Source organism: Gadus macrocephalus, chromosome 20, assembly GCF_031168955.1.
Source record: "Gadus macrocephalus chromosome 20, ASM3116895v1".
Lineage (NCBI taxonomy): Eukaryota > Metazoa > Chordata > Actinopteri > Gadiformes > Gadidae > Gadus > Gadus macrocephalus.
In genome coordinates, this window is record NC_082401.1 from 4518744 (window position 1) to 4541221 (window position 22478).

Below are 22478 nucleotides of genomic sequence, written 5' to 3' on the forward strand. Positions count from 1 at the left end.
CCTGTTGCAGTCCACTGAGCTTTTCCCACTAACGCTTGTGAGGGAAATGTATGAGCTGGCATGATATCCTGGTTTCTTCCGATTTAATCAACAAAATCCTTTCTCTGGGTTATGTGTTTGTTTATATATAAAATATAATAAAGGGGCCGGGGTGTTGGATTTGGAGAGGTATTCTTTGATCCCTAGTGTCTACAACCTGACTGCAGGCCTCCCTGGGCGCTGAGCTCACTCGTGTCTCTCTCTGCGTGCAGAGGGCCCCGCTCCAGTGTACGGGGGTAACTCCGGGGGCCAGCCCTGCGTGTTCCCCTTTGTCTACAAGGGGAAGACTTTCCACTCATGCATCTCGGAGGGCCGTGAGGACGGGCAGCTGTGGTGCTCCACCTCCTCTGACTACGACGCCGAGGAAAAGTACTCCTTCTGTACCGAGAAGAACGGTAAAAAGAAACACACTTCTGACCGGGGTCCTTTTTTATAATTAAATGCCTCACGTGCCCATTGGCAAGAATGGGCTTGTTGTCTATGTAAATCAAGGTTAGATCTCACATTACACACAATCAATAGGCATATTAAAACAGAAAAAAAATAGTTTTCCCCCGTATTGTACCCTCTTGACCCTGACTTGATGAGGGAGTTGTAGTTCTAGTACCTCCTTCTGGTCCCTCTACTACAGACCAGTGAGTGGAGTAATGTCACACAGCCTCCTGCATGTTTTTCCGTTGTTAAGGAAAGGGTAGCAACTTCTAACCACGGGTGAATGTTTCAACAGTGATGGTGGCCACGCGGGGCGGGAACTCCAACGGGGCGCTGTGCCAGTTCCCCTTCCACTACCTCAACAAGAACTACACCGACTGCACCTCGGACGGCCGACGCGACGGCATGAAGTGGTGCGGCACCACCACCAACTACGACGAGGAACGCCGCTTCGGCTTCTGTCCCATGGCTGGTGAGTACGACCAGATGGTCTGGTGGTCTGGGGGGTTTGAGCCAGTCTGAAGCCGACCTGCAGCCTCTGCGGCCTGACCTGTAGGGGATTCCAGGAGGAAAGGGCCCCAACCCCCTTCCTGTTAATTTACGACACGTACCTGGAAAAACAAACCACTACAGGTCTCTTTGCTCTAACCACAGCCACTGCTGGATGTCTTGGTATTCAGTGTGCTTGTGAATGTGTGTCACATGTGTGACAGACTGGAGGAGAGGGGGAAGAGGAGAGGGTGTTAAGGCCCTTTTTGCATCTCTTTTTGTATGGGGTGTGGGTTGATGTGTGTGAGTGTGTGGATTGGGTGGGTGATGGGGAAAGGTGTTGGAGGTCTTCAAGGGGAATATAAATGAACACCCTAATTATTTCAACACTCCCAAGTCATTGATTAACCTTTTGGCACCAAGGGGACAACACACACACACCCACACACCGGCATTTGCCTTGTTAAAGGCAATGCCACTCCGGGCTTCACCTTTATCTCTTCATGGAGTTACGGTATAATTAAGGCGGTGCCATAACTCTATCGGAAGGCCGTAATTGATTCAAACAAGAGAGTAGTGACACATGGCTGTACCTGAGGAGCATGAAGCTGTTATCTGAGTCCGGGCGGGGAGGGAGCAACAATTAGATTTCAAGGACTTTCTGGTTCTCAGCAGGTAGAGGTCCCTGTAGAAACACGTGTGGCTGCCGTTGTTTGAGTGTGAAATAGTGGAGGAGGACCCCCCCCCCCCACGTGCGCGACCGCCACGGCAGTTGTTGTTATTGTGGTCGTTGTATTAACAACAGGTTGGCTGACGAGGTCGAGAAAGTGTTTGAGAAATGGGATTGGAAATGAAGTTGATTTTAAAGGAAAAGATCAATCAGATATAATCCCAGGATAGAGTCGTTCTTCATCTCATCGTCTCATTCGTTTGTTGTTGTTGCCGTGCCAATTGGTTTGTTTTTACTTGGTGCACAATCCAGAGTTAATCCTGTCAAAGAGCAGCCTTTTCACGTGTAAATGGTTGTCTGCGATGCAGCGTTGAGCCATCCAGAGTCATTAGGATGGTAATGTCTGCTGGCCAGGTCTCCTTCAGGACCAAGGCTAGTGTTGATAGAAGGGAGTCTATCCATAATCTACATTACAAAACACGGCTTTGTGGAGCTGTGCAAAGTGGAATTCAATAAACACTGGCCTGAAGTTAGCTACACACAACACAGGAGAACTATATATATATATATATATATATATATATACACTAGAGTTTTCGCACGCGCAATCTCTAGTTGTAATTAAACCCATAGCAATAATGTGGACACCCCAGTCGATAATGTAACAAATTTCTGAGTGGATAATATAATAACATTTTGCCTATAATTTTAGGTAGGGAATAGGTTGGTCAAGAAGACTACAGCTTTCTTTAAACCGGTCAGTCAGAGCGGGGGTAACCTTCTCTCATATATCCTTACAGCTCCTTAAAAGTTATGTTATCTTGCTCTAGAAATCCATTTAAAAGTCATGGAAAATAGACTCCAAATAAACACCCATGTTGTATTCTAGCCAGTGTGGGACACATGGCTGGCAGAGCTAATTAAGTTGTCAAAGACTGCAATTGAGGGCTTTGATATGGCCCTTAATGGCTTGAGAAGGAAGCGCAAAGCAAACATCTAGCCAGAAATGTGAATTCATATGTTTGTAAGGGTATTGGCCATGCAGATGTTGGATAAAGACCTAACCTCTCCCTGCTCGGTATTCCCCTGTAGCTTGGCCACGGTGGGAACTAGTCTTTTTGAAGAGTTTCAAGTTGCCTCATTAAAGGTCCCTTGGCACTCATTTTAAGATAATAAAAGACCCTTGCAGTAGCTCTTAAGGCTCATGCAACTGAAACGCTGTTAAATAGTATTGATTAGGCCAACTTCATTGCTTGGATTATTAGTATTTCATCACTTAAACACTTAAAGTGATGAAATACTAGTTATCATATATATTAGATAATAGTATATTAAAAGTTAAAAAATATTCCAGGCTCAAATAATATCTACAAAGTGATTATTATTGTATATTTGTACATGCCAGCTGCTGTAATCCCAAAATGTGATCACATGGGACCAATGTGCCAAGTCCTTTTTTCAGTGGAAAGCATGTTCATGATAACAAACTTAAACTTCTTAGATCATAAGAACAGCATATGCCTCATCTGTTTCAAGGTTGAAATGTGTTCCTTTTTTTAATACTATATTATTTCCAGATTTTACACCACCCTATTCCAGGCTTTCAAAGGCCCTCCAGTTCACACCACAAGTAATACCTCCCTTCAATGCATCCAAGTATTTTCTCCTGCAGTCTGTGAAGGTTTGAGCCCAAACTTGTTTACCAACTGCATTAACCCAGGCGGTTTTTATATAAGCATATTTTTGGATGCCGGTGGAATGATCCTAGCAGGAGCCCTCACCACTCAGAAAGCTTTTCAGTGAGTAAGTCTGAAGACTAAATCGGAGTCTACCTAATACTATGAGTATTTCAATAGACCCAAACCAGCTCTCCGGAGATTCTCCCCCATTCCCCTATAATCCAGCCGACCACCGCCCCTCCACCTCAGGCTCTGTAACCATGCCAAGCAGCACCTACTGTACGGCTGAGATAGCTCTTGTCTTCCCAGAAAACAAGGAGGCTTTGGTCAAAGCCTCTGCAGCCTGACCCATCCCTGGGCCTCAGTTCAGCCCCGGCTGGGCCTCAGGGCAGCCCCGACTGCGCCTCGCGACAGCCCTGGGCCTCAGTTCAGCCCCGACTGGGCCTCGGTTCAGCCCCGGCTGGGCCTCGGGACAGCCCCGGCTGGGCCTCGGTTCAGCCCCGGCTGGGCCTCGGGACAGCCCCGGCTGGGCCTCGGTTCAGCCCCGGCTGGGCCTCGGTTCAGCCCCGGCTGGGCCTCGGGACAGCCCCGGCTGGGCCTCGGGACAGCCCCGGCTGGGCCTCGGGACAGCCCCGGCTGGGCCTCGGGACAGCCCCGGCTGGGCCTCGGGACAGCCCCGGCTGGGCCTCGGGACAGCCCCGGCTGGGCCTCGGGACAGCTGGCGTAAGGACAGCCCCGGGCGTCAGGACAGCTGGCGTCGGGACAACAGTCGCCACCCACACATGCTCTCTGTCCTCTTTTATATTGAGGGAGCCCATCCAGCCATGCAGTTTGATGCTTGTAAGAGAGAGTGCAACATACTATAAACTTAGTTTTGGTGGTGACACTCGTGCGTTTACATGGGATAGCTAGATCGGATTAAGCCTTATACCGATTTTGCTACTCAAACGGACTGTGTTAATTATCCGAAGGTACATGGCCTTTAAGAGATCGGATAATGGCCGGAGCATGGCTGAATCCGCTACCCTATGTGAGGCTGTAGCCCTTTCAACTAGTGGTTATAGAGCCGGTTTACCTCTACGTACCAGCAACAACAAACACAGGCGGCATTCGAGAAAGATGTTCTCACTAGACAGCTGTCAGTTCACTTCGGGTCTATGTCATTTCTACATTGTTCCTATACCTCTCGGTCGTTTGCGGACTCCTCCGGTGGCGGAGCAGCGGGAGGAGTCCAGCCGAGTCCGCATACAACTGAGGTCGGAACAATGGAGCGTTGGAGAAATAACATGGAGCCGAAGTAAACTGACAGCTGTCCCGCATACGGCAACAATCCCTTTCTCCTCCATGTAGCGTTTCATCTTGACTTCAGAGTCAAAGCCACAATTCCTTCTCCACCATGGCCGAGATAAGCCCCACTACGAGTCTTTGTTGTGGAAGTACCAGAGAGCCGGAGAACCCGACGCGGTCTTTAAGATTCTTAATGTCAGAGAATGTTCCCGTCAGTTCGGTCGCGGCGCAATGAATGAATAAAGATCGTATACACGTCAGAAGAAAAAAAACGTTTATTTTGACAGATGTGCCCGAAGTTACTACTTTACAACCTCATGTAAAGATGTACTTTTAATTCAGCCTTGGGTGAAATCGAAGCGTATTGTGTACTGAATGCATGTTGATGATGATAGGGGGTTTCACTTTATAGGGCGTAATGGCATGACACCGGCTTCCTCCATCTTCTGCGTCACCTTTTTAAATAAATCGCAGTTGCTCGTTTACCATAAAAATACAAAGAAATAAGAATTGTTTATATGTCTATGGCGACAACAACACGACTACCGTCTCCTACTACTTCCAGCTCACGTCCCCTGGCCGCAAGATCTCGAGCATGCGCAGAACGCGCAATCCGACGCGGGTTTACATGCAGGTAGAAACCGGACTATGATCGAGGTATCTTGCCGCTTTTCCACTGCATGGTACCAGCTCGACACGACTCAACTCGCATTTTTTGCGTTTCCACCGCGAAAACATGGTATCTGGTAGACTGGTACCTGAAGTGGCTGCTTTTTCTAGTACCGCCTTGCTCTAGGTTCCAAGCGAGCTGAGCCGATGCTAAAAGGTGACGTCGGCAGACGGCCGGCCACTGATTGGCCAGAGAGTGTGACGAAGTCACGAGAGCGACATGGCAACCATGCTGGTAACAGCCATAGCAGCGCCGCAGCCAACATATTCCACTTCTTCAACATGCCAGCTAATAATACGAACACGAATACCATCGCATCGATGTCCTCCATTGTTGTTATGTGGGTTCTGTCCATGGGTGTGTTCGAAACCGCCTACTTGCTTACTGCTTACTACCTACTAAATATTTGGCTTACTTCTCGAATCCTTAAATAATGATTGAGTAATCCATTTGAGTAATCGACGTTCAGAAGACCGTCCTTACTTAACCACCTCAGATGACGTGAATCAAATGACGTGTCAATAACCTACCGACCGGGCGCCGTTAATAAACATCATAAATAAATATATAAACGTCACATTTAACGTCACAGTACACCTTCAACCTAAGGATTTGCGGTGAAATGTTAAAACAATTGTTAAACAATTATTAAAAGCACTGCTGCTGCGGCTCCCCGTTTAGCGCCATTGCTTCCACTGTTCTTTTGAATAGACGCAGTGCATTCTGGGGCAGTTTAGTACGTCTAGTAAGCTGGGACTCTCGACCTGGGCGGGACTTTACGTCCTACGTCACTCGCTATGGGTGTGCATGTGTGCGCATAGCCGTCACTCGCGATGGGTGTGCATGTGAGAAAGGGTTTGGCTTTTAGTGTCTATGGGTTGGTAATAACGGTTCTGATGATTTTTCTGATGGAAAAGTGGTCTTTTATTTCCATAATCTTTGTTCAGTGAACGCATAAACCCGTTTGTTAGTTAGCAGTTAAACAAAATGCGATCTCTGTGTTTAGTTACCAACGACCAACGTTTAAAGACTGATGATTGGGGGTTCGATTCCCTAGTGATGCAAGGTTTTTTCTTTCATTATGGACTGCACACACAACGCGAGTGACGGATACTCGCACAATGTACACACTGATATACAGTACAAAAGCTGAAACGATTAGCCAGGAGTGGGAAAGATGCAGACGCAGACGTGGGAAGCAATAAGACACACCAACCCACAGTTGCCTGGTGCAAAGTGGTTCAGAGTTTAATAGAAATAGTTAGGGTTAGCTGGTATGGTGTTATTTGGTATGGCTATAGTCTAATGTTAGCTTAGTTTGTGTTGTTTCGTCATGTCATTTGTAGAAATATAGCCTATCATCACAGACTGTAGGAATGTCACCCACCCTCCATCGCGTACGACACTGACGCTCGTAATCCTGTAGTGCAAGGGAGTTCGTGCACAGATCCCTGAGACAAACGGCTACGCGCACACATGCACACCCATAGCGAGTGACATAGGACGTAAAGTCCCGCCCAGGTCGAAGTGGCGTCGATTTAGAGAGTCCCCTAGTAAGCTAGCGATGCTTAGGCCGTTGTGTGGGTTGCGTAGGCGTTGTTTGCGTCGCGTACAAAAATACGTCACGGCCCTTTCGCGCAGCCGACCGCGCCCACGTCCAGGCGGTACTATTTGCGGTGGAAAAGGACCATGAAAAGGACCCGTGCTGCTACCGTGTCGAGTCGAGTCGTGTCGTGTCGTGTCGAGTCGAGCTACATGCTTTTCCACCGCACATCTCGCTTGTCCGTTCATGTACCGATTTCGGTCCGAAGTAGATCGGGTAAAGGTGTTTACGTGCATTTTAAAAGTCTGGTTGAGGTCTTATTCGTTTCTTTAAAAGGGGACAGCTCTGAGCAACGTGTACTGAAGATTCCAAAGAAAACAAGCAAAAAAAGGGCATTGTATTAGATGAGCATATCTGTTTTTGTGCTTTACGCACGTATGTGTGCACAGCACACATATGCCGCTTTTCCACCGCACATGTAGCTCGACTCGACACGACTCGACACGACACGACTCGACACGGTAGCAACACGGGTGCTTTTCCACCGCAAATAGTACCTCCTGGACGTGGGCGGGGTCGGCTGCGCGAAAGGGCCGTGACGTATTTGTGTACGCGACGCAAACAACACATACGCAACCCACACATGGACAGAACCCACATAACAACAATGGAGGACATCGATCACATTACTATTATTAGCCGGCATGTTGAAGAAGTTGGAGAAGTGGAACATGTTGGCTGCGGCGCTGCTATGGATGTTACCAGCATGGTTGCCATGTCGCTCTCGTGACTTCGTTACACTCTCTGGCCAATCAGTCGCCGGCCGTCTGCCGACGTCACCTTTTAGCATCGGCTCAGCTCGCTTGGTACCTAGAGCGAGTAGGTACTAGAAAAAGCAGCCACTTCAGGTACCAGATACCATGGTACCGCGGTGGAAACGCAAAAAATGCGAGCTGAGTCGAGTCGTGTCGAGTCGTGTCGAGCTGGTACCATGCAGTGGAAAAGCGGCAATATACACAGACATCTGTTTCTGCTTTCTGGTGGAATCCTCATTTATGTAGGTGTTTAATGGCTATTTTAAAGCGATTGAAATAATAACTAGGTTATAATTATTGAATTTCAGTGAGAAAATGTGAATTTTCTTTCAAGTTGAACGTGTTCATCTGTACATCCTGAGAGTAGTAACCTGTAAATAATGTACTTTAATCGAGGGTTTGTATTTGATCTGTTGCATGTTCACGGCTGTATTGCAATACGTTATTCTTGTGTGTGTGTGTGTGTGTGTGTGTGAGACTGAAACGCTCCATTAACGACGCACATGAACGCCTTACAGTTGATCTATCAAGCAAATTCTGTGCTATTCATCAGCCTCATTCATCAACACAAAGAGCCTTCACACAGGAACGACCTCAGTACAACAAGAACCATAAGTCTTTCTTCAAAGCCGAGAGGTACTGGGTGCGAGGCCCAATGTCTGCAGTCCCACCTGTAGGCACCCTGAAGCAAGAGGCTCTTAAACTTACTCCTCCTTGATGGAATCACTGGCGGTAACTTCAGATGTGTGTGTCAGACAGCTAAAGTGTTTCCTCTGCTCCCGGTCCAGCCCATGAGGAGGTGTGCACCACCAACGAGGGGGTGATGTACCGCGTCGGCGACCAGTGGGACAAGCGCCACGACGTGCTGGGTCACATGATGCGCTGCACCTGCGTGGGCAATGGACGAGGAGAGTGGAGCTGCGTGGCCTACTCCCAGCTCAAAGGTGTGTTTGTGTGTGTGTGTGTGTGTGTGTGTGTGTGTGTGTGTGTGTGTGAGTGTCTCTCTTTTTTGGGGAGAATTTAATGAGAGAAGGTTATACCCTCACCACTCTGGTGCAAAGGTCATATTTTGAATTGCCCTCTGGTCTTTACAGCCCCTGTGGGACATCATTAGGCCATAGCACCTCAAAAGAGCCCGGAACAACCCAAAACGTCACAACAACCCTCAATTCAATTTATTTTTTCCGTAAAGTATTTTACAACCATGATACACTTTGATACACTCAAAAATATGATTCCACAGTATAGTGGCAAGGGTGCTCTATTCCCAACCTAAGGAGTCTGTTTCCCATTGCCAATTTCCACACCGTGGCCCAAAGATGATCCTAAATGCTCTTGTGTGCTTGCCTACAGGCCTGTGAGATAGTAGGGTAATCTCAGTGAGAGTCGCTGATGCGTATCCTGCGTCCACCACCGTGATGTTCCCTCGGCCGCGGTGTGAACCCCCTCCTCCCTGTTCTCTGTGCTCCTCCAGACCAGTGCATCGTGGATGGCCTGACCTATGAGGTGAACCAGACCTTCACAAAGGAGCACGAGGAGGGCTACATGATGAACTGCACCTGCTACGGACAAGGCCGCGGCCGCTGGAAGTGCGACGCCATCGGTGGGTCCCAGCAAACAAAGACAGATCACAGTCTGATCAGATTACAAGAGATTAGATGGTTTTACAGTTTCTTTTGGCAAGGGTATGAGGGTGTTTTTGAGGGTATGAGCCCAAAGAAAAACAGCGATAATGGGTGGTAAGCAGGGATATTAGTGGGGGGAATCATGTTTTTATTGGGAACTTTGTGGTGTACTTTTTCTTTCTTTCCACTGATGAGCGATGTGTGTGTTCCAGACCAGTGCCAGGAGCCCGAGACCAGAGCCTTCTTTCAGATCGGAGAGTCCTGGGACAAGACCATCCATGGAGTGATGTACAAGTGCTACTGCCACGGCCGCGGCATCGGGGAGCTCAGCTGTGAGCCCCAGCAGACCTTTCCTGGTAACAAACACACTCACGCACACACATGCACACACGTTCTTCTCCAAATCAGGTTGAGGCACTGTCATTGTTTAAAGTACCACCACACAGATGTGCAGACTCAAAACTAAATGAAAGAAAAAACCTTTTCCAAACAGGTTGAATTATACCTTGATTGTGTTTATTATACTCTTTATCTCTCTCTTCTCTGTCTGTCTCACTGACACTCACACACGCACGCACAAACACGCGCACAAGCACAGTTCAGGGTTGCATGTGTGGCGTCACAGTTTGTGAACTTTGTGAGACTGAGCTGTCAAACAACTCTTTGGTGTCCGGTTGTTCTTTGGAGAAAAGCCTCTATTAAAGAAGGCGTCTCTTTATCTGTGGTGATGCCGTGCTGGCAGACCAGGCCATGTCCCCCATCCTCTCTCTCTCCCCCACTCCACCATCACACTCCAAAAAATAAAAAGCATTTAATTAATGAGTAATAAATTACCTAAATGGCAAACGGAAGCCGTTGAGGCTATTATTGTTTATATTAGTATTGTACAAACATATGTAGATGTCTGTACAATGTTGTTGTACTATATGTATTATATTGTCCTGAACATGTACAGGTTTCTGTGCTCAGGGTACATGCTAGGGGTTAATGTCTGTGAACATGCTGTGGCTCAGAGCTTCAGGCCGCTCCAGGACGGCCTCCTGTGATGACTGCTGGCTCAAAGGGGGGCTGGCGTTACAAACGTTTGTCAACCTGTTGCAGTAAACTATGTTTGTCTAAGGCCCTTTGAAAACGATGGGCCCTTGTCTTTGATGTGAAACAGTGAGAGTGAGGGGTGGAGGGTGCTTGTAGGGGGGTTGAGTGAGGGGTGGAAGGTGCTTGGAGGGGGGGTAGGGTGAGGGCAATTTCCTCTTTTCCTTCTGCCCCCTCCCACCACCCTTCCCCTTCAGCTCTGAGCTTTTGTTCTGCTAGCATGTGGGGCTATTTATTATTGCCACAGCTGTACAAAAGACACACACACACACACACACACACACACACACACACACACACACACACACACACACACCATTCTACACGTTTTTATTATGGATACCTTTTGCTCCTCGGTGTCCCTTCTGCCTTGTTTATTTTCCTTTACTTTCTTTCTCCTGGCCAGAATGTGAACTGAGGGCGTCGTGGTGGGGGAGGGTTGTGTCTGTTTCCTGCAGATCAGATCAGCTCACCCCCCACTGCCAGAGCTTTTTGATGTCTGTAACTCTGGGTTGTGCCTCCCCAAGTTCACTGCTTATCACCACCTTTCTCTTACAAGTGGAAACTTTCAGGCACATGTTGGCCCAATTTGCTCATTCCAAAGTATTTGCATCAATTAGCTCCTTCAACAACAGCACATTGTCCAGGACTGATGCTCTCTACTTACCCCTGGTTCCTATGGAGTCAGTTTCCTGCCATAATTCAAACCTGAAAAAAAAAGTTTCAAAGGCTTGTAAGTCTGGGTTTGAAAACTCAACACCTTGTAAAAAAGGTTTTGCAACACTGAAAAAAGAGATTATAACCTGAAAAAAAATAAAACTAAAATTCAAACATCTGTAAACATGATTTTGTGTTCTATTTTATCTTCTTCATCGTTTTCAGCAACACATTTTCAAAGTTCAAACAATTTCACCAGCGCATTTGCAGAGTTTCAAATCTGGCACTGTTCTAACGGTGTATTTCATTGTTGCCCGGTTTTGAAACCTTGTAAATGGGATTCTGCAAACAGGTGTTCATACATTGAGAAATACGTTTTGAAAGGTTGAATATTTAGTTTTAAAAACTTGTAAAGGTGTACGTTTACGACATTGCAACGTATTTTTTCAGAACTGACTTTTCAGCACTGACTTTTCAGAGATTTGAGCGCAAGCTTTGAGTCACGTGAATATTGGCAGTGTTCTGACGCCACTCGTTTTGAAACTCCTGACAGTCGAATCTGAAAACGTTCCTGGGGGCGGGACCATTTAGCTCTAAACCTATTGGTTGCTCTCGGCTGACGTACATTCCAATCACATGTGCCGTTCACCGGGCTGTTCGTGATTGACAGTGCTCTGCCGATGACACGAATAACAACGGGTTGATTTCGCGGTTGATTTTGATTTCCATTTTCTGGAACCAGAGTCTCATCTCCATAGGACGCGACTAGCAAGGACGCGTCCTAGCAAGGCTGCAGCCTTCACTTTGGGAAACAGCCATGGTTCCAGAAAATGGAAATCAAAATCAACCGCGAAAGTCGCTTGTTATTTGTGTCATCGGCAGAGCACTGTCAATCACGCACAGCCCGGTGAACGGCACATGTGATTGGAATGTACGTCAGCCGAGAGCAACCAATAGGTTTAGAGCTAAATGGTCCGGCCCCCAGGAACGTTTTCAGATTCGACTGTCAGGAGTTTCAAAACGAGTGGCGTCAGAACACTGCCAATATTCACGTGACTCAAAGCTTGCGCCTGTGTGGTCAAATCTCTGAAAAGTCGGTGCTGAAAAGTCAGTTCTGAAAAAATACGTTGTAATGTCGTTAACGTACACCTTTACAAGTTTTTAAAACTAAATATTCAACCTTTCAAAACGTATTTCTCAATGTATGAACACCTGTTTGCAGAATCCCATTTACAAGGTTTCAAAACCGGGCAACAATGAAATACACTGTTAGAACAGTGCCAGATTTGAAACTCTGCAAATGCGCTGGTGAAATTGTTTGAACTTTGAAAATGTGTTGGTGAAAATGATGAAGAAGATAAAATAGAACACAAAATCATGTTTACAAATGTTTGAATTTTAGTTTTATTTTTTTTCAGGTTATAATCGCTTTTTTCAGTGTTGCAAAACCTTTATTACAAGGTGTTGAGTTTTCAAACCCAGACTTACAAGCCTTTGAAACTTTTTTCTTCAGGTTTGAATTATGGCAGGAAACTGACTCCATAGGTTCCCTCTTCACCAGGGGCTGTAGTTACAGTAGATACTGATGACAAGGAGGGCTGTGATGTTATTGTTTTCCTCAGTTTCCCATGAAGCCTTGAGGGCCATGACGCACGCTGCAAACAAACAGCACACGCATTCATGTTGTAATGTCCGGGAAATGGGACTATTTCAAATCCATCGTTTGTCTTCAATATGCATGCCTCGTTACTGGTATAGTTCTGCAGGTGGAAACAGAAAAGAGTAGTGTGTGTGTTAGCGCTGAGAGTGGAGAGTCTTAGGGGAATGTTCGGATGGTTTTCTACCTGGGTGTATGTTGTAGAGAGAAGACGGAGAGAAATGTTTTTTTCAACTTTCGAAACGGCACCCCTTCCAAAGCTGCTGTAATAGCATCCAGCTGTGAAGTTGTGTGTGTGTCTGTGTGTGTGTTTCAAGAGCAGTGTGACTCTAGGCCAACCCCATAGTGAGTTTGCTTACTGAGAAGAGGACCGTAAAAGGTAAAAAGACAACAGGCAGCTTGTTGAGCTCCGGATTGAGTCTTGGTTCGATAAAACCCCAAAGAGTTCTTCTTCCTGTCTTCCGTCCATCTGCTTATTTCTCTCCTCGAGATAAATCTTTAGAGATGTCTCCCCGCTACCACTTTGCTCCACATTTTAATCTCCCCACATCATAAATACCCTATTCTTTCTATGAAGGAAATACACTCAAAACATGTGGTGTGTGTGCACTTGTGTGTGTGTGTGTGTGTGTGTGTGTGTGTGTGTGTGTGTGTGTGTGTGTGTGTGTGTGTGTGTGTGTGTGTGTGTGTGTGTGTGTGTGTGTGTGTGTGTGTGTGTGTGTGTGTGTGTGGTGGGGGGGGGGGGTTTCTGTGTAACCCTCACCCCCAGCCTGTGGTCGACTGGCCTGTAATGGCTGCCAGATTGTTTGGGGGTGGCCGGTGTATCTGCTTCCAGGCTCTGGTTAACCCGGCCACTTGCTCACAAACGCTGATTACAGCCTCGCTGCTTTGGAAAGCGGTCAGAAAACCTCAGTTCTTTATAGAAGCTACCGGTTTCTATCAAAAGGAAATCAATCTGGTGGCCATATGTTATGAGTTTTATCTGTGTTATTAAAGAAAAATATTAATTAGGAAAGTTGCATTCATCGTAAGGAATGCCAACGTTTCTAATTTGGCAAGATGATGTCAGATAACCAGCTATTATAGACAATTAAAGACATGAACGTAGAACATAATATGTCAATACAATGCAGGAGAGATTATGTATTTTGGAGATTTGGGCATTTTGAACTTCAGGAGTTTTAGGTGATGTCCTCCAAAGATGGTAATAGTTTGGAGAAAGAAGGAATGAAGTGAGGGAAAGAGGGACATTTTGCAGGAAAAGGAGTGCAGAGTAGGACTGTTCCCTCCGAGCTGGAGAATCGTGCGCTGGAATTTCACGTTCATGTGACAGTTTCTCCCCATCTCCCTTTCTTTCTTCTATACTGCGCGTACACATTTGCCCCAGCTGCCATGTTTCACACTGTTGGCCTTTGGTCAACAGTGTGAATGGAATTGTAATGTTGACAACCCTCTATTGTCACATAGCTCTGTAACTTCATAGCCTGCGACAAAACCTCACATGAATGATCATGTAAAAACTGCATGATTAACATTTAGCAGCACCTTCTATCCGTGTGCGTGAATGTATCCCATAATTTATTTATGGTCTGTCTCGTCCGCAGGTGGACAGCGGCCTGTCCAGGTGATAATTACGGAGAGTGGAAACCAGCCCGACTCCCACCCCATCCAGTGGAACGCCCCCTCCTCGGCCCACATCACCCAGTACATCCTCAAGTGGAGACAGGTAACTAACCTAGTGGAGACAGGTAACTTACCCAGCACATCCTCAAGTGGTGACAGGTAACTAACCCAGGGCCTCACACCTGTCAGTGTCTTCATCTCATTAAAAGAAAATTGTAAGATAAGCACGAGCATTGACAGTTGCAGCTCAGGATGGTGTAGTTATCAGGTGTTCCACTCCCAACTGAAAGTTACTTTGTTCGATCCCACACTGTCTGCAGTCTGCCTTTAGGTATCTTTGAGAAAGATGCCTAACCCTTACCTGTTCCTCAAAAGAGCTCTCAACCAACATTCAGATTCAACTCCAAAAGACCCAGATGTGCCTGAACATTGAGATACGACTGCATAAAAAGTTAGATATATTTGTCCATCCTAATCGGTGTCGGTCCAACCCATCACCAGGCTAACGCCCCTCTCCCCCACCTTTCCGGTGGTCCCTGCAGAAGGACACAGCCAACCCCTGGAGAGAGGTGCTGATCCCGGGACACCTCAACACCTACACCATCTCGGCCCTGAAGCCCGGCATCACATACGAGGGTCAGCTGATCAGTGTCCTCCGCTTTGGCCGCCGCGAGATCACACGCTTCGACTTCACCACCAACTACGGCTCATGTGAGTGTTTAGCGTGTAGTACGTGTTTGAGGCGCTCGCCCGATGTGGCTGCAGGGTGATGTCACGCTGCATGTTGTGCACCGCGTTGCGCTACGTTAAACTCTTCCCTCACCCTATCCCCTGTGGATCCAGTGGCCACATCGGAGGGCGACACCGTGCAGCCCCCCCCAGAGGTGGACACCTCTGAGTCGGTGACGGAGATCACCTCCAGCAGCTTTGTCATCTCCTGGGTGTCGGCCTCGGACACAGTCTCCGGCTTCAGGGTGGAGTACGAGCTGACGGAGGAGGGCCAGACAACGGGACAGACCAGCGTCCTGGGTGAGTACGCTGAAAACTAGCGTTTTGCCGTGCTGCAGAATCGTGTGTCCATTTCTTCTGTGATTTCCTTTTCATATATATGATAGGGCTGGGTAAAAATATTGATTCATCAATGCACTGCAATTTATTTGTTCTCCATTCAATTTCGATTCATTCAAGCAGATTATTTACATAAAAAAAACTAAAACTAACGAACCTAAAGAATCTAATTGAATTGAAGTGTGAGGTACCTGGCAATACCCAGCCCTAATATATGATATATTTTATATATATATATATATTAGAGCTGTCAAGCGATTAAAATATTTAATCGTGATTAATCGCATTAATGTCATAGTTAACTCACGATTAATCGCGATTAATCGCAAATTCTTTTTCTATGCTAAATATCCCTTGATTTTTTTGTCCCATAATTCTTCTCATTTTAATTCTCTTATCAACATGGTGAAGTGCATCGGCTTGCCTTGTGCAAATGATTTTTTATTGATAACAACATTGGCATATACTGATCAAAACAGGACGATACAAAAAAAGAGCCTATAGTGCAATTAAACGACTGCTTTGAACAAATTTCATTTGAACAGAGCAGTCAGGCTACTGCTTCTTTGTTTTGAGCCAAAGAAAAAAAAAAAAAAAAACTTTTTTTTAATTTATTTTTTTATAAAATAATTGAGTTAATCGCGCGATAATTTTTTTAACGCCGTTAAAATTGGTTTGCGTTAACGCCGTTAATAACGCGTTTTACTGACAGCTCTAATATATATATATATATATACACTCCCGTACAACAAAAGTGAGCAGAGCTTGATGGTGTTCCCCTTTATTTAGAGAAAAACACCCTTGTCATTGTGGTCTTCCGTCGCCAAACCTAAACAACCCTCTATTTATATTTTCTTATAAAATGCTTGAAGTATATGTTCTGGATCAAATGCTGTTGGTTTCCACGGTGATAACTCGACGGTTAATAAACAATGTGACGATGCTGTGTTGCAGAGCTCCCTCGCACCACCACCTCGGTGAACATCAATGACCTGCTGCCCGGCAGGAAGTACAGGGTTAACGTCTACGAGGTGACAGACACTGGATACGACAACCTCATCCTCACTACCTCCCAGACCACCGGTTAGGACCTCTTCCCTGTGTCTCTGTGTCTCTCCTTCTCTCTCTCTCTGCCTCTGTCACTCTCTCTATCTCCTTCTCTCTGTCTGTCTGTCTCTCTCCCTCTCTTTGTCTCGGTCCATGTCTCTCTCCCTCTATGGGTCTCTCCTTCTCTTTGTCTCGGCCCATGTCTCTCTCCCTCTCTGGGTCTCTCCTTCTCTTTGTCTCGGTCTATGACTATCTCCCTCTCTGTGTCTCTCCTTCTCTTGGTCTCGGTCTATGTCGCTCTCCCTCTCTGTGTCTCTCCTTCTCTTGGTCTCGGTCCATGTCTCTCTCCCTCTCTTGGTCTCTCTATATATCTCTCTCTGTCCCTCTCTCAGTTCCCCTGTTGAATGATTGTGTTAACCTCTCCTTCCTCCGCAGCTCCTGACGCTCCGGTCGACCACGAGGTGGAGGAGGTGCAGGAGACGTCCATCGTCATCACCTGGGACAAGCCTCTCGCTCCAATCACAGGTGAGTTCACACATAAACTCACACACGCACACATACACACACACACACACGTAAACACACACACACACACACACACACGTAAACACACACGTGTAAACACACACACATGTAAACACACACACATACACACTTAAACGCACGCGCGTGCTATCATTGGGTGCGCTCACACACACCCGTGTTTCCCAGGCTACCGCGTGGTTTACACACCGTCGGAGGAGGGGGAGGGGGACAGCACAGAGCTCGTCCTCCCCAACACGGCCACAGCGGTGACCCTGAGCGACCTCAGACCCGGGCTGCAGTACAACATCAGCATTTACGCCGTGGAGGACACCCTGGAGAGCCAGCCCATCTTTGTGCAGGTCAACACCGCCGGAGACCCCCTACCAGGTAGGCTGTTACCGCTAGACCCATCGTGGTCTGTGGGAGTCGCAGCAAGGAGGTTCTGGTTTGAACCCCCCATACCCCCGACTTGCTTAGTAATAATGCCTATGAAAGTAGAATTTTACTGTCATTCACTTTAGATGTTGACTATGTAAAAATTAACCTATGGATAATATTGTGGGTGAAACATAACTGAGAGCGACACAGTTGTCAACAAAATGTGTCCCCCGATCGCAAAATGACTTTTCTATTCTTATACTAGAGTAACAAGTTCGTATAGTAGAGGAAGTGGATCATGTCGGCCTCAAAAATGACCCACAAACCATTTGAAGACACAATCGTTCACAATGCAGACATAAAGACACTGGCTGAGTGTCCTGCCTCGTTCATAGCTCCCTCTTACCAGCGTCCACTAGAAAGGCCATGCTTCCAGACTACTTGTCTTTGATGCCAGCCAACCAGTTCCCCACGTGTATACAGGTCTCCTTCCCATCTGGTTCAGTTTAAGCTCATAAAACCACTCGCATCTCCTACTCTGTCCTCGCATAACCTCTGGGGAATTAAACGGCCACGCACATTTTGTTGTAGGAATACTACAATATCACACACACACACACACACACACACACACACACACACACACACACACACACACACACACACACACACACACACACACACACACACACACAGCCCTCTCTTTGAGGTGAAGTAGGGCAGCAGATTCTGGGAAGTTAATGCAGTTAGTCTGTCCACACATGTGCTTGTTCCCGAGACGTCTGGGTGTACAGGTGTGTGAGGAGAAATTTCTCTGCTGTTTCTGGAGTTGGTATTTAGCGTCGTCCTTTGGTAACATGTCATAGCCAAGTCGATTTGTGCTCACACGTTGAGACCAATCTGGTTGGCGGTTGAAAGACTTCAGCCTCTTGGCTGAGGTACACTTGGACACACTGCCTCAGAGGCGGGCCTCGGTCATGAAGGCCCATTGGGAGCCAATTTTTTAATTTGGCCAATGGGGGTCCCTTCAATCCCAGAAGGACTGGACTGTAACATGGTATATTAAATGTGTTGTTTCCTGATGTCCACAGTGGAGGAGGTGGCCACGCCCACAGAGCTCCAGTTCGTCGAGGTGTCCGCCAATCAGATCGTTCTGACCTGGTCCGGCCCCCTCGGCGCCGTCTCGGAGTACCGGATCAACGTGGCCCCTGTGGACGAGCCCGGGAAACCCCAGAGAGAGCTGACGGTCCCTGCCATCCAGAGCGCCTACGTGGTCAAAGAGCTGCACCCCGGCACCGTGTACCGCTTCAGCATCTACGCCCTGTTCAACGGGCGGGAGAGCGCACCCCTGGTCAGGGAGCAGGCTACAAGTGGGTCTGCCAACACACAGACACACATGCAGTACATACATACATACATACATACATACATACATACATACATACATACATGCATACATACATACATACATACATACATACATACATACATACATACATACATACATACATACATACACACACACCGACACACACACACACACACACACACACACACACACACCCTGTGACCTCTAACCTCTGTGACCCCCCTTCCTCAGAGCCCGACGCTCCGTCTCAGGTCCACTTCATGAACGTGACGGACGCCAGCGTCATCGTGTCGTGGTTCGCGCCCCTGGCCCGCATCACAGGATACCGCCTGGTGCTGGCCGGGGACGGCTCCGCCCCCAAGCAGCTGCGGCTGCCGGCCCGCCTCACCCAGTACACGCTGCTCAACCTGCGGCCCGAGACGGGCTACACGGTCACGCTGCACGCTGAGCAGGACAGCGCGCTCAGCGAGGGCCACACGGCCCACTTCACCACGGGTGGGCGGCACACACGCACCACACGGGATCATCATACGCATTATAGTAATGATGAGGATGGTGCTTTATATGAATGGCCGTCATATGGATGATGATGATGATGCTAATACAGTCTAATCCAGTCATTAAAGTAGACAGGGTAGGTAGGAAGGACGACAGTCAGGTCAGGTCTTGTATTCGGGTCAATACGGCACAAGCCTGGACTTATGTCCAATCTAAAAAAAGAAAACATTGACGGAGCATTACATTTTGATTTACTGATGGCTGTTGGAATGTAAAGACAATGTCAACAAATTGGGCAAAAATAGCTGCTGAAATAAATTGCCTACCCTAGCTTTAACGACCTGTATCTAAAACTCTGTTGGTCGCTGTGGATAAAAGTGTCTTGTTCGTTGTAAACCTGAGACATAGCCCCTTCCTCCAGGGCTAGGACGGACACGTTGTGGGAGTAGAGCCGTATATTATGACCAATTATGTCGGTCCGCATCTGACCTTCCTGTGTTCCTCCAGAGTCCGCCATGGGCAGCGCACCCCACTTCAGCACAGAGGTCACTAGCACCTCCATCATCATCAGCTGGTCTCCTGTCCCCCACGTGGGCTACAAGGTACATCCAGCCCTCTGCAGAGGAAGAACTGACACTGTGTGATGTCGGAGTCACATTTTCCCATGAATAAATGGATTTAGGGAACTTCAAATAAACTGATTCTGCTACCTTAATCAAGGCTGTGATCAGTAAAACACAATTAGCACGTTGCAGAATCGTCTCCCTAATCCTTTTAAGCCATTCTGCTAAGGGCTTCAGGATCCAGGATCTCAGGCTGCATCTGTGTTATCGGGTGTTTATGCAGTTGCGTGTGGTGTACTTAGGGGCCCTGGGGATAAACAGGAACTGGGGACCACAGCAATAATGGGATTTGCCAGAAAATATCCCACAGGATATAAGAATGTTCTCACGTCTGTCCTGGGAAAACATTGACCTTTCACCTTTCCTAAGAGTCTGCTCTATATCTGACTCCGCTGTCTCTCTCTCTTCAGGATTCTACTAAATCTACTAATATTCAAGTTGTATCTTAATCATTCTTCTAATGCCTTTGCTATTTGTGTGTGTGTGTGTGTGTGTGTGTGTGTGTGTGTGTGTGTGTGTGTGTGTGTGTGTGTGTGTGTGTGTGTGTGTGTGTGTGTGTGTGTGTGTGTGTGTGTGTGTGTGTGTGTGTGTGTGTAGCTCACGGTGCGCCCCAGCCAGGGCGGGGAGGCCCCCCGGGACGTGACCTCTGAATCCGGCAGTATCTTCATCAAGGGGCTGACCCCGGGGGTGGAGTACACCTACGACATCAAGCCTGTGGTCAACGGTCGCGAGCAGGGCGCCACCGTCACCAAGCACGTGGTCACACGTAAGACCCTAAACCAGCAGGGCCAACCCCGAGCCCTTCATGAGCAATGTGGAGTACAGTATTAAAAAATATATATGTTCAACGTAACACCTTTTTAACTTTTCTGTTTGTCTTTTTGTGCGGCTTCACTCATCATCCCTTTTTCCCCTCCTCCACCTCCTCCTCCTCCTCCTCCTCTTCCTCCTCCATCTCTTCCTCTTCCTCCACCTCCTGCTACTCATCTTCCTCCTGAAGCTCTCTCCCCTCCCACCGACCTGACCCTGAAGATGAACCCGGAGACGGGCGGGGTCCTCGTAGAGTGGGATGGAACCAACACACCCGGTAGGTTGACCAGATTGTTTTCACAACATGAACTGCATCGACATGTATCATGTTTTCCCCTATGAATGTTTTTCCTGTTCTAATAGAAACTTGAAGCCTATTTATCACCTGTCCCCCGTTTATGAACTATTAATACAATCAAGGAAAACCCCTTTGTTTAAACAGTGGACCGTCTTTCTTTCTTTTTAATGATATAATCTCACACACACACACACACACACACACACACACACACACACACACACACACACACACACACACACACACTGCCCCTTTCTCTCTTCTACTTTCCGCTCCTCAGACATCACTGGATACCGAGTGACGTGCACACCGGCCAATGGCATGCAAGGGAACAGCATGGAGGAGTTTGTGGAGGCGGGGGAGACCTCGTGCACGCTGGACAACCTGATCCCGGGCGTGTCGTACAACATCAGCGTGGTGACGGTGAAGGATGATGCCGAGAGCACCCCCCTGTCCACCATCATCACCCCTGGTGCGTGACTTTAAAACTTTACAACTTTTGTAAAACGTTGTTTCTTTTGGTTGGTTCTGTTTTCCTAGTGGTTCAGAAAGGTAAGACTCCTCACAGTCTTTCAAAATGAATCTGTAATAAGTCTATTAACCCGACTTACACTAATATTCATCGAACAGTGATATTAGTCTGGTAATATCACTGGCCTAACATGCAACTATCACAAAATATCAGCCTAAATATTTTGCGACTCCCTAGCCTGGTATCCCATGATAAAATGACATAAAATCCCAATTAAGTGAGGTGCCTATAATGGTGTACTAACTATAGAAACCTCACCACATAATGTCTTATTATCTATCATGAAACCAAAGGCATCATTATGACATCACCTCTTATATTGGTGTGATTTAAATAAATCACAGCAATATATGTCGCTTTTTAGATTTGAAAGCTGGTCACTTTTCCAGTTTCCCATACTTGACTTAACGATGGCTTGTATCTGTATGTTTGTGTGTCTGTGTGTGTTTGTGTGGTTTTGGGTCTTTCTGTGTATTGTTGTTATGTTTGTCTGTCTGCCATCACTTCCTCTTGGAGCTCCCATCACTCCTTTCCTTCCTCTCCTTTTCCTCCTCATCCTCTCCGTCTCTTTCCTCCCTATCTTCTCCCTCTTCCTCTCCCTCTCCTCCCCCTCTCTTCTCCCTCATCCTCCTTTCCTCCTCTCCCTCCTCCTCTCCTTCTTCTCTTCCTCCCCACAGAGGTCCCTCAGCTGACAGACCTGAGCTATGAGAACGTGACGGATACCACCATCGGCCTGCGCTGGATGCCCTTCAACTTCACCGTTGTCACGGGTTACCGCATCACGGTGACGGCGGCGGGCGAGAGCGTGCCCATCTTCGAGGACTTTGTGCTGCCGTCATCGGGCTACTACACCGTGAAAGGCCTGGAGCCCGGCATCGGCTACGACATCAGCGTCACCACGGTGACGGAGAGCGGCGTGAGCAAGCCCATCACCATCACACAGCAGACCGGTGAGGAGCATCACGTGAGGAGATAGAGAGAGCCTCGTCACCATGGCCTCACAGAACATATAAATATAAAAAATATATAATATAAATAATAAAAAACAACAC

The 22478-nt window shown here is 47.4% G+C and overlaps 1 protein-coding gene across 1 annotated transcript in view; it reads left to right on the forward strand.

The window, feature by feature from the left end:
- fn1a (fibronectin 1a) overlaps positions 1-22478 on the forward strand; it is a 43395-nt gene that overhangs the window by 6818 nt on the left and 14099 nt on the right. Inside the window, exons 8-25 of the mRNA XM_060039975.1 lie at positions 252-434; positions 767-943; positions 8413-8568; positions 9099-9227; positions 9462-9605; positions 14260-14381; positions 14821-14989; positions 15122-15307; positions 16301-16429; positions 16829-16918; positions 17105-17305; positions 18388-18666; positions 18897-19160; positions 19671-19765; positions 20384-20552; positions 20787-20873; positions 21175-21366; positions 22104-22376. Coding sequence (XP_059895958.1) covers positions 252-434; positions 767-943; positions 8413-8568; positions 9099-9227; positions 9462-9605; positions 14260-14381; positions 14821-14989; positions 15122-15307; positions 16301-16429; positions 16829-16918; positions 17105-17305; positions 18388-18666; positions 18897-19160; positions 19671-19765; positions 20384-20552; positions 20787-20873; positions 21175-21366; positions 22104-22376 — 3045 coding nt within the window. The remainder of the gene's footprint in view (positions 1-251; positions 435-766; positions 944-8412; positions 8569-9098; positions 9228-9461; positions 9606-14259; positions 14382-14820; positions 14990-15121; positions 15308-16300; positions 16430-16828; positions 16919-17104; positions 17306-18387; positions 18667-18896; positions 19161-19670; positions 19766-20383; positions 20553-20786; positions 20874-21174; positions 21367-22103; positions 22377-22478) is intronic.